Source organism: Oncorhynchus tshawytscha, linkage group LG08, assembly GCF_018296145.1.
Source record: "Oncorhynchus tshawytscha isolate Ot180627B linkage group LG08, Otsh_v2.0, whole genome shotgun sequence".
NCBI classification, from domain to species: Eukaryota; Metazoa; Chordata; class Actinopteri; order Salmoniformes; family Salmonidae; genus Oncorhynchus; species Oncorhynchus tshawytscha.
The window spans coordinates 60,645,725-60,658,943 of record NC_056436.1 but is presented as its reverse complement, the minus strand read 5'-3'; the positions used below and the strand labels follow the sequence as shown (position 1 = coordinate 60,658,943).

Here is a 13,219-nt window from a genome sequence, read left to right as displayed (position 1 = left end):
TACAAGACCGTGTTCATCCGTCATGTTTGAGTTCTCATTAGTCACACTTCGTTAGACCCATCGCCTAAGATAAATCACTTTGCTTTTCAATGTTCCACTCATTTCATTCTGTGAAGCGGCATCTCCCATGATACCTGACAGATTTCACTCATCAAACTCACGTCACATCCCCTATCGACAAGTACTCATCAGGTGGCTCATACCCCACACAATCACCAAAACACACGGACTCAGTAATCTTGTTTCGTACAAATTTATTCATCATTTAAGAATAGAGGATGGTCTTAAAATAAGTAGAAACGTCAGTTTTAAATAAAACCTCCTGGCCCATGATGGGTTAACCTGACAAAAAAAGTCAAACAAAAATGGAACATTAAAAAAAAAAAAAAAAATACTATAAATAAAAAACTTGCACCCCAGTCTTACATTTCATTAAAACCTAGGTCATGAAGAAAAAGACTACAAAGATTTGGACACAGCCGACACTGACATTCTACAAATTAAGTGTAAACACGTATGAACCAACTCTCAATCCAGCTTTTCTGAAATACAACGCCTCTTCACGAGGCCAGATGCCTTTTTCAGAGAAAATATGATGGCATTATTAAAATAGAAGTCCAATTCTTCTACAGAAGTTGATTGCTTATAAATCATGATAAAAGCCTATTTGCAATGCAATTTACTCTGGTGGACTGAACATTCAGTTTCAGTCCAGGATATGTAGTTTTAAAATGCTTTAAAATGGACAACTCAATGAAATAAAAAAAATCAAATGCATTATTGTTTTTTTTAACTACTGAACGGCGATTATTTTAGCAATCAAAATGTTCAAGTATACGAAGTACTTAAGTTTATAGTCATTTTTTCAAATGTGGGTTAGGGGTAGCGTTCCGTTCACGCCAGTCCCCGCGGTCTGATAGTGCGGATGTACACTGTGTAACCGACTGGTCTGCAGGGACGGGTGATCCGCGCTGTCGCCACCGGGAGGCAGGTACATGCTGATCATATCCCTCAGGTCCCCCAAACACGCTCTCTGGGAGTGAGAAGTAATGGCCGGAGGTGGTGAGCTCGGCTCGGTCTTGCACACGGAGGCCATGGAACCCAAGCCCATGGCACTGGAGGTTTGCTGCGTGTATGCGGGGGACATGCTGTACGTGGATGCTGCGTTCATGTAGGTCTGCGCCGAGGACATCATGGGGTACTGGAGCCCTGCCATCTCATACCGGTGCATCTGCTGAATCTGTGGGCTGTGATGCTGAGGGTAGGCCAACTGGTCCTGCATGAGGGAGTACGCACTGTTGGTCCAGCCATTCATGTGAGCATAACTGTCCATCCGCTGTCCCACCGAGACGCCGTTGTTGACAGCGTTGGCACCTGGCGCCAGAAGTCCTCCAGGCAAAGAATACTTGTCTTTCTTGAGCAGGGTCTTGGTCTTCCTGCGGGGACGGTATTTGTAATCCGGATGCTCCTTCATGTGCATGGCGCGCAGACGCTTGGCCTCGTCGATGAAGGGTCTCTTCTCCGCGTCGGTCAAAAGTTTCCAGTCTGCACCGAGCCGCTTGCTAATCTCAGAGTTGTGCATTTTAGGGTTCTCTTGTGCCATCTTTCTCCGCTGTCCACGGGACCACACCATGAAAGCATTCATAGGCCGCTTCACCCGGTCCTGATCGTTGGCACTGTTGTTCTTGTTGCCCGCCGCTGAACCCGAATTGGACTGCGGGAGTGGGCTCTTGATCTCGGTTTCCATCATGTTATACATTCGAACGGCTTTGAAATGTTCACTCTCAGGCGTGGATAAAGTTCAACAAAAATACCATCAAAGACAAGAGAGATAGAAATAGTACTGACCAGTCTCATGTGAGGGAAAAAAAGTTGTCAAAAGAAGCTCAGGCAATGTTAGTTTGTCAGGTGCTTCCAATTTCTCAGTGCTCATCAGTTCGCTCTGAAACAGAACTCTGCAAACTTGTCCGCCAACCTCAGCTGTTATTAGTTCCCGGGTCATGTGATTTGGATTGACAGCGAAACAATGCGTTGCTCCCGACCAATCACAGCACGTCTTCGTCTACCGAATTGAGTTGGACAGTGCTCTGGTTGGAGTTGTAGAAGGAAAGGGATAGATTCAACTTTATACATAAAGAACATATTATAAAACAGTTAAATTAGATAAAAAACTAGGTGGTTCGATCCCGGAATGCTGATTGGCTGACAGCCGTGGTATATCATACCGTATAGCATGGGTATGACAAAACATTTATTTTATTGTCTAATTATGTTGGTAACCAGTTAATAATATCAATAAGGCACCTCTGGGTGTGTTGCGTCATGCAAAAGAACAGCCCGTAGCCGTGGTATATTGGCCATATACCACACCTCCTCTGGCCTTATTGCTTAATTATAGTTCATCTGAAGTAATTCAAACAAACTATACATATATATATATATATATATATATATATATATATATATATATATATATATATATATATATATATATATATATATATATATTGAGATGTAAAAATGTAAGTTACATCACATGCAGGAAACATTTTAGAAAATGGCTGAAATCTTACTGAAACAAACTGAATCATAGCATATATAGGGTTTTAAAATGAAACGAATAAGTTTGATGGAACGGATCAAGTCGACAATTCAAGTCACCTTGAACATCAAATATATTATCCTAATAGTTAAATATATAGGTTTGAGTTTGTAGGTGCTGTAGACATGAATGATCATAAATAAACCATTTAGAAAACTAGCAAATCTTGTCATTACAGACGTAACTTCATCATTTGTAAGCGGTCTTGGTAAAGAAAACGGTGGAAATCAAATAATCCCATTCAAGTGGTGACTGGAGGCGGGGTCCCAATGCCTGTATAGATAGACCTATGAGTGCAAGGCAAATATAGAGGCAGAAAAGTCACTCTTTAAATATCAAGATGATATCTTAGAATTGTAGATTGGCATCTATATATAACTTGAGGTTCCTGTATGAAGGGTTTTTGGAAATACCATTTAAATTGCAGCCAATGTCAGACAACAAACAATTTGTTAATATATTGAAAATGTGTGTGCTTGTCATTTTCAAATGGGAATTTATCATGAATTGAGTTAGAATGTATTTATTAAATTAACATATTGACAAAAAATCTGATTAATCAAAACAGCATGACACAGAAGATGTTTTAAATTTAAATGTGGGTTACAGCAAGTGTGCGTAATTGGTACAATATTGGATTAAATGTTTTGTTTACCATGTCCATCGATGTTTGCAAATGCGGATTCACTTTCTATTTCTCGACTAATTTTTGTTCATCTCAGTTGCCAATTCTCAAAACAGCCAACATTGGGAATGGTACAGCGGCGAAAGATAAAAACGTGATACATCAACGACCTCTTGTGGAGAAAACTGCTTACAGCCTACCTCTCAAGACTTTGTTTTGAAGGAAGGGTTGATTGGTGCTCTGAGAAAGTTCATATATATTTACGTTACTTCGTCGTGAAATTCGACAGCTCTTGTGCGTAAAACGTTTTCACTCTGCAGTGCTAATGGTTATTAATATGGCCACCGCAAAGACCCAAAACACACGGTTCCTGTTTAGCAGTTGAAACAGAAGTGAGATTTTCTCCCAGCCCTCGGGAAAACTTGACACCTGCTAATGACTACACGCGCTTCGTCCATCAAAAACGTCCTAAATGAACACCTCCGCCACTCAATTTTGAGCACCACAGATCTGGGAGCGATTAAGGATTTTAAATATTAACGAAAAGGAATTCTGCACACTAATGACTTCACTATTAAATCTAAAGAGGTTCCAAATGTCTATGTTTTATTTCAGGAACCCATCTAATTTATTGAAATCATGGGTAAGAATATTTTTGTATGTGAATTGGATTTCAAAATCGAAAGGGGAGATTATTTGACATCAAGACTTTAAATAGCCTATTGTCACCTCTTTTCAACAGAATAGCATACGATTTACAACAAAATAATTATCAAGGCTTGAAAATACACAGGCTTGACATTAAATAATATAATCTATAGTCCATGTACCCATAACAATATGATGTAATAAACAAGCCTACATTTATTTTCTCCCTTTATTTAACTTGCCAAATACGTATTTCCAATTACGGCATAGGAACAGTGGGTTAACTGCCTTGTTCAGGGGCAGAACAACATATTTGTACTTTGTCAGCTCAGGGATTCAATCTAACAGCCTTTCGGTTACTAGTCCAACGCTCTAACCACTACGCTACCTGCCGCCACACCCAAGCTGATGATGTTGAAAGATAGGGAGATATTGCATTTTATTTAAAATGCCAAGTGCAGTCAAAAACGTGATTTCCCCATGTTTTATATATGTTTCCACACTATGAGGTTGGAATAATACTGGGAGATTGTCAAAAGTATGATAATAATAATTTAGTGTAAGAGCTGTTTGCAAAGACCACCTGAAATTTCAGCCTGTTTTGGTGGGATGGAGTTTTGCCCTGCTTGGTGACTTCCCTGGGTGGTAGATTAGTTAATAGACCAATAAGAAAGAGAGTTCCAAGCCTCTGTCAATAACAGCTAGTTTTCAGTTTTCCCCTCCCCACTCAGGCCACTCCCAGACAGTCCTAGCAAAATTACTGAGAAATTGCTGTTTGCTAAGAAGCAATTGTAGTTTATTTTTCACAATTTTCATTAAAAACCATCACAGTGTAAAGTACTTAATTGTTACCCAGAAATGATTTGATATTGAGATACAAACGGCTGCATTGGACCTTTAATACATTTAACGAATGGAATTCACTTTCAAAACATGTCTGTCAGAGAAAGAGTAGCCTACATTGAATTTAGTTGAAGACACGGTATTAATGTAAATCAATACCATAGAAACAGTTGCTATCCAGCTCATATAACAACATATTGATTTACCTAGACGTTAATCAATTGAAAAGCTTTGTTGATTGATCCGCCATCAACAGAGCACAGGACTTGTCGCTAACCTCTAATTAGTGCTTGGGTTAACCCATCTAATTCAGAAAGCAGTTATTTGTTTATCTGTCAAGATTCACAAACTTATCCGCTTGTAATCTTCTTATGGAAATCGACCAGACAGCGGGAAAGGGAAAACTCAAAGTTACCCGGGGTACGGTAATGAGGGCCTCTGTGCACCTCATTTCCTAATTAACGAAAGCGGAGGGCGAGGAGGACCACCAGCAAAGGCTGCCAGTGTTCGGCCTCAGCGAGCTCCATGCCCCTCGGGCCCCATGGCCTGCAGCGTCACGGCTTGCAGAAACACACTGTTGAAAGTGTTTGGAGGAAATGTGTGTTCATGTATGCAGAGTAATGTGCAACCAGCATGCAAACAATGCCAGTTGAGTTACCATATCTGATATTAGCGTATTTCTGAACAAGCCCTTTATTTTAATTTGATTAACTTGTCATGCAACACCAAGGGATGCAGCAATTGAGAGACAAATGAAAATACTATATTTTTAATCAAGTCTTATAAAGTTTACACCAAGACACACTAAAGCCTCTTTCGATAAACTGCATCTGCCCCCACAGAAGGCCTCTCAGCAACAATTGGCCAAGAGCTCCCATTCATTGACAGGAACAAGCTTGGGCAACCCATCAAGTCATTTTTCTTTTATAGTCCAATGTATACCATTTTTTAAAATAAAAATGATTGAATAAAAAACGTATTCCTCAAATGAAAGACGAATACATTTATGACCCATCATGTTGAATAATCTCTATTTCACTCCTGATCTGAATCGTATTAATGAGCAGTAAATAAACAATATGGAAATTACAGAAAGGCCCGCTATCGCATATCCGCACAATATGATAAGAGGATATAGCCTACTAAAAAGTATATAATGAACAACGTTATTTGCGCAGGGCTTCAGGCGAATTAAAATTAATTCTAATTCGGTCTAATTGACACAAAAGATGCATTAATTCCCCCATTGAAAGGGCATGCAGTTAGTCTGCACAATGTCCCTATGCAAGCTTACTGAATAGGGCTTTTGGTCAGAGAAATTTAATTCAGAACGGACAATGTGCTGGAAGGCGCATGGTAAACTTAATATTCTAAAATATCCCCACTGAAAGAAATCTATTAGACATGGCAGTGTATTTGTTTTATAATTTGAATAAAGACTATATACTGATTTAAATCCCCAATATGAATAGAGAGAGTTATCTGTGGTATTTAACTAGCCTTATCAATAGACTGATTCCTAAATAACAGTGGTTTGGTTGCTGGCTATAGGCTTTGTTGGCATACATTTAAAGAGAACACGTGCGGTTAGAAATGCGAAACGGATCCCCACCGTTCTTTATTTAATCCAAGGGGGAAAACTATCATTTTGGCCTGGGAAAATATGGATATCCCCTCAAACAGACTATAAACCATTGCGTTAGATGTCCATTTAAACCCCACGGCCTCTGGAATCAATAACTTTTTTGTTTCAGCTCAGTGACTGCGGACAAGGCCTTTGCGAAACAGTAATTAACAAAGAATGGGTTTTCAATTACAGCCACAATAGAGACTGTCTCATTAAGATTTGCATGATTTTTGGACCAGGAATGCAAATGAAGATGCAATTTACACACGGTCTGCTGTTCCCATTGTGTCAGTGAAAATGGTTGCGTCTTCCCTCGTTTTACCACAGGTAAAATAATATGCACGGGTCACTTCAAGGAAGGGCAGTAGAGCGGGGTTACTACCCTCATTTGTTGTAAAAGTCGTAACATTTGAACGAACTCATGCTCCTGTAGATATTTAATATTATTAACCGCATGCCTTGCTGCATATATATTTTAATGTGTTTAATGTCTGTATGTAATGCAAGGTCATTACTGACTGTGGAATCATTTTAGCTTCTAATCACATTTCACCAGAGATTACATAATGTGCTAATTACATTGACAAAATGACCATAGCTTTGAATCACCCAAATTAATGATTTTGCAAAGTTAAATAATCATGAATATATAATAAAAAATACATGTTCTATGTCTATGAATAAAACTAAAGGGCATACATTGTTGTTAATTAATTGATCAAATAGTGTTAATTTATATTTATTATTCTTATTCATATTTTTGTACAGTATATTTTCAATCGGCTGTTTATAGACTGTTATTAAGACAATAACGTGCCTTGCGTACTAGCCTATGGAACACCAAAGGTTAAGTGTCAGTAACAGACTACAAGATACTAAAATGTTGCGGTTTATTGCTAACGATGAACAACATCATCACTTGCGAATTATTGACTGTTTAGTAATCCTAACGATATATATCACACTAGTTCGCATCATGCAGCAACTTGTACATACATCCCAGTAGCACATCAAGTAGTTGGACAGTGCACTATTAGCAGTGATTCATTTGTTCACGGTTAATTTAACATTTATCCATTACGTTAGCACCATTTCGAAAAACAGTCTATGACAAGGAGTGTAAGCCATCTATACATACATATTTAGGAATATGTTAGCTCCATAAAAGAAAAACGAAATAATTTGATTTCAAAATAAAACACAAGAGATTGCCTACAACCCCCCTCTATGAACACGTGGCAGAGAACAGACTATGTAACAACTCCTAAACATTAGGTAATTCCACGCTAATGGTGGAAGAGGGGCTTGTGTGTATAGCATCACTGCTCTCAGTGCATCCTCATAGTGGGTGTAAAGGAGGGCTGAGGGAAGTGGTTTTCATGACAAGCTGAGTGAGTGTGAACCAGAGAATGCTGCAGTGGCAGAAGATGTGTCCTTCACCGCTAACTGTCTCTGCACCCACACTTAAACTCATGGTTCCTTCATAGCAAACCTATTGCCATGTAGTCTGGCCTAATGAATCGAGAGAGATGGGGAATGGAGAAGGGGGGTCTATTCAACTCACTGTGTGTTGGGTTCTGTGACTGTTAGAGCATCATTTCTTCCTCTAGGACCGACCATGTTGTTGAAAGCCATGTCCATGAGTCAGTCAGTCATTAAGACAGAGGGCCTGTCCTTCATACCTTCAAAGAGAAGAAAAACAAGCATTCAGAACAGAACTCATTTCCCTTTTTCACAGGCAGCCAACGAGCTTTAGTGTTGTGTCGTCGGTCCACCAGGGCTAATGAAAAGGTCTTGCAACTGCTTCAGATGAGTCATTTGGTGTGTTGTCATTGCACCGATGAGGCTCAGCTCAACTCTGAGACGTTATATTACGTCCGCACTCACCACCACCAGCCAACTGGCCACCTTGTTGGGCCCGCTGGAATGTAAGCGTCTCAATTGAGCTGAGAAGCAAAGACAACATGCAACATGTTATTTCCCCCCTGTAGCTGTTTGTGAGGAATGCCTGAAACGGAGGCCCCCCCCCACCCCCAGCAGCCCAAGCATGTCGTTGCTCATTGTGTTCCAGTGTGAGGAGGGCCGGGCCACGGCTGCTGACACACAGAGACCCCGGTGTAATCTCTTTAACCCGTCACTGTCATCAGCAGACAAGGCGTGACCACCCAGCACTCTCTCTGCTCCATCTCACTTAGCCAAAGAGAGTGTCCTGAGGCTCGCCACCTTGGGATTTATAGCTCTTGCTTGGTGTCGTACTCGTGGTCGCATCCATAAACACTTTTTCTCAAGCACACCCACCGACTCGTCTACTCACCGATACACATCCACACACTCACTGAGAAGACAGCAGCTCTCCTTACAGACACAAGATGCAGTCACTTTTGAGCTACAACTCTCAGGCCCAGTGGAGGCTGCCTAGGGGAGGACGGTTCATAATAATGTCTGGAACGGCGTAAGGGAAGGGCATCAAAACATGTGTTTGATGTATTTGATTCCATTCCACTGATTCTGCTCCAGCCATTATCACGAGCCCGTCCTCCCCAATTAAGGTGCCACCAACCTCCTGGGCACAGGCCTAAATTTAGTCAGGCTGTAGCAATAGCTGCTTCCTCACTAGAAGAGGTTATTTTCAATGACTATGGTGAACACTAAAACATAATGGGTTGTTTACTTGTCTTTTTAGAATAGATAACACACACTTAATGTGTGAATATGTTGAATAGACTTAGTCAAGGCAATGATAGGCAATCATTTTGTGATGCCTGAAGGACTCCTTCAGTAAAATGTGCATTTTATATAAGGGTTATTGGCCAATGTACCTCAAAGCTTTAATGAACGTATGTCACATAAAAAGGGCATTAGAAAATAAGCATTTTAAATGAATATACGCTTTCAATTTGCTCCCTGGAGCACATTTTAAAACAATAATCCCTTACTTTTAGTATGGACAATTAAAAAAACATCCATAACAGCACATTTGGTATATGGTGCGTTAAATTAAAAAAATTAAAAGAATACTGAAATACCCAGAATTATTAGATCATGACCATTCAAAGCAAATTTTGATTCAGTTTTAATTAAGCAGAAAATGTCATGTTTTTTTCTACTGAGCCACTGAGTCAAGCTGGCTGTTATAACAATTCATTGTTTTGAAATGAGGATGTAACATGACTACTTCTATGTTTGCATGAGAGGAGATTCGGTTGCTGAGAACTTCCTCAACTGAAAAGGCCCTCGTATTAAAATGTGTTGTAATCTCTATCATCTCAATTGACCCAATGGGCCAATCACCTCCATCCATCTCCTTTCTGTATTACCTGTAGCCCTGTATATGTGGTGGTCTGTAACTTCTTGGATTGCCAGTCAATCATATTTGCACCTTTGTTTTTTTGAGAGGTTCTTGGAGGAAACTTTTAATGGTTCAATGTAGCAAAGGGTTCTTTGGAGAAATCCTGGAGTGGAGGCGTGGCTTAGTAGGGGCGTGGCTTTAAGATAGATATTAACATAAATGTGATTTCTGTTAATCTGATCGGCTGTATATGTTCATGTTGAACACTGACAGTTTTGTAGCTTCAATTCTGGTTAGAACCTTTACACAGGGGTTCGTCGAATACGCTTTCAGAAGGGGATCTTGAAAGACCATTTTCAGAGAGGTTTTCTCAAGGAGCCTCCGGTGTGGCAACCCAAAAGGTTCTTCAAGACACCTTAACTTCTAAGAGTGTACAGTATGCTTAATGTCATTGTTCAACCCCAGGCTGCTGAGTTCATAACACAATACCCTGTCTGTCTGCAGGCTGATGATGCCATCCTGTTTAGTGACGTTGACGCTTGTAAATCACCTTTTATGAACCACCTCTGTCTACTCTACATTATCATTTTAAAGACTGTTATTGCCTACTGCATGGCTAATTACAGCACTCATTATTTCTCGTGTATCTTTTGAATCATTGCCATGTTCTACAGTTCCCCAAAAACAATAGAAACGTTCTCCTTTTTTTGTTTGGGAGAAAGTGCTGAAGCATCATTTTCTTTCTTTGCGCCCTGCCCTAGCAAGCGACTGGCTTTTGTTTTAGACATAATTGAGATCCCACTAATCTGGCCCCTTTAAAAAAAATTAAGCAGTCTCTTTGTCGAGCCTTCATTAGTTTAAGATAGTATTGTGAGAATGCGCAATTAATTTTCAGAGTGTATCTTGAATTAATTAAAAACATCCAATTTTGTAATATGATTAATACCATGAAGTTATCTGTATTTCCCCCCAAAAATTACATATAATAGGAATACTTTGTGCATTAATTGCAGAAACGGAGGATTTTACAGTAGCCAAAGCTGGTTGAGGTAATTACAAAATGTAATTTATTATATGTTTAAGAGAGAAACAAACAAGTATAAATTGATAGATTAATCACGAGCGTCATTAAACCTAATCTGCGAGTGATTTGGAGGAAAATGACAAATCTCTGTTGCGCACCAAGCACTTGATAATGGAGATAGTGGCCATACATTTAGTCTCAGTCACGGTCTCATTAAAAGAGGCATAATTTAATTAAGAGTTAGCCATCGCCCTCCAAATATATTAATTACCTTGAGCGTGACGAGATGCGTTTGGGTGATTACTGGTGGTTTCATTACAGACAGTGTTCTAAATTGAGCCCAAACTAAGGTGGGGAAGTAGGAGTGTTGACAGGATAATGGATGGCCTGGCCTGAGTCTGAAAGGAGTATGCTGCTGGTGGCACCTTTCCTGAGGTAACGAGGAGTGAGCTGAGCTCACTTTGAGAGGTGAGACAGAGGACTGTGCTGCCGGCTGGATCTCCAGAGGTAGCAAGACATCAACTCACTCACTGCCTTACCAGGGTCTATAAACATGCAGCGCATTGGAAAGTATTCAGACCCCTTTACTTTTTCAAAATGTTGTTACATTACATCCTTATTCTAAAATGTATTAAATAGTTTTTCATCAATCTACACACAATTCCCCATAATGACAAGCAAAAACAGGTTTTTAGAAATTTGGGCAAATGTATGAAAAACAGAAAAAAACACATTTACATAACTATTCAGAACCTTTGCCAAAAATGTCTAAAAACCTGTTTTTGCTTTGTCATTATAGGGTATTGTGTGTAGATTGATTAGGAAAACAATTAATTTGATCCATTTTAGAACAAGCCTGTAACGTAACCAAATGTGTGAAAAGCAATTGAACATGGGCAAAGTCTACATAAGCAGTAAGGAACGTCTGGAATGAGGAGAAATCTTTTTTGGGAGTTTTAACACGGAACATTAGAAAATACAGCTACCCCCTCAAAAACACACTTCCCACCACATGCCCATTACATCAGGACTGACACCATTCTGGAAAATAAACAGACCACGGGAGGCTGGTGGCACCTTCATTTGGGGAGGACAGGATCGTGGTAATGGCTGGAGTGGAATCGTTGGAATGGCATAAAATATATCAAACACATGGTTTCTATGGGTTTGGTCCCATTCCATTTGCTCCGTTCCAGATATTATTATGAGCCGTCCTCCCCTCAGCATCCTCCACTGAAACAGGCAGGATCAAATCACACTTACGGGACATTAGGTTCTGTATATTACTGACAGAGAACATTGAATGGAGGAAACAGGCTTTTAGGAGTACTATCAATGTCTAGGAATAGACTTACTAACGTATCTATGGTCCAGTACTGGGTGCTATAATCCTGATGGTTTGTCCTGGTTTGCTTTGTGACACTACTTTCAGAGCCAGTGTCTTTCACTTGTACAGGGGATTGAATGAAGAGGATCTCAGTCAAAAGGGCACATACACTATATGACCAAAGGTAGACCTGCTCATCGAACATCTCATTCCAAAATCATGGGCATTAATATGGAGTTCGTCCCCCCCCCCTTTGCAGCTATAACAGCCTCCACTCTTCTGGGAAGGCTTTCCACTAGAGGTTGGAACATTGCTGCGGGGACTTCAGCCACAATAGCATTAGTGAGGTTGGGAACTGATGTTGGGCAATTAGGCCTGGCTCGCAGTCGGCGTTCCAATTAATCCCAAAGGTGTTCGATGTGGTTGAGGTCAGGGGTCTGTGCAAGCCAGTCAAGTTCTTCCAGACCGATCTCAAAAAACTATTTCTGTATGGACCTCGCTTTGTGCACGGGGGCATTGTCATGCGTAAACAGGAAAGGGCCTTCCCCAAACTGATACCACAAAGTTGTAAGCAAAAAAGTCTAGAATGTCATTGTATGCTGTAGTGTTAAGATTGCCCTTCACTGGAACTAAGGGGCCTAGCCCAAACCATGAAAAACAGCCCCAGACCATTAGTCCTCCCCCATCAAACTTTACAGTTGGCTCTATGCATTGGGGCAGGTAGTGTTCTCCTACCATCTGGCAAACCCAAATATGTCAATCGGACTGCCAGATCCATGCTTCAAGATTGTTTTGATCACACGGACTGGGATATGTTACGGGGTTGCCTCTGAGAATAACATTGACATATACACAGACATCAGTTCATCAGGAAGTGTATACCCAAACCAAAAAAACGTGGATATATGGCAGCATTAGCTAAAAACTGAAAGTGCGAACCACCGCATTTAACCACAGCAAGGTAATTGTTAATATGGTTGAATTCAAACAGTGTAGTTATTCCCACCGTAAGGCAATCAAACAGGCAAAAATGGCTCAGACATGAGATGTATGTGGCAGGGTCTGCAGACAATCACGGTGTACAAAAGGAAAACCAGCCACGTTGCAGACACTGACGTATTTCTCCTCGACAAGCTAAACACCTTCTTCACCCGCTTTGAGGAAAACACAGTGCAACCGACGCGGCCCACTCTCAAGGACTGTTGGATCTCGTTCTCCGTGCCCGACGTGAGTA

The 13,219-nt window shown here is 40.4% G+C and overlaps 1 protein-coding gene across 1 annotated transcript; it reads right to left on the bottom strand.

The window, feature by feature from the left end:
- Positions 1-237: 237 nt before the first annotated feature.
- On the bottom strand, positions 238-1,966 carry LOC112256186 (transcription factor Sox-3-like). The gene has a single exon (XM_024429247.2). It carries the CDS (start codon positions 1,757-1,759, stop codon positions 866-868), a length of 894 nt encoding a protein of 297 aa, XP_024285015.1. The 5' UTR covers positions 1,760-1,966; the 3' UTR covers positions 238-865.
- Positions 1,967-13,219: the final 11,253 nt, after the last annotated feature.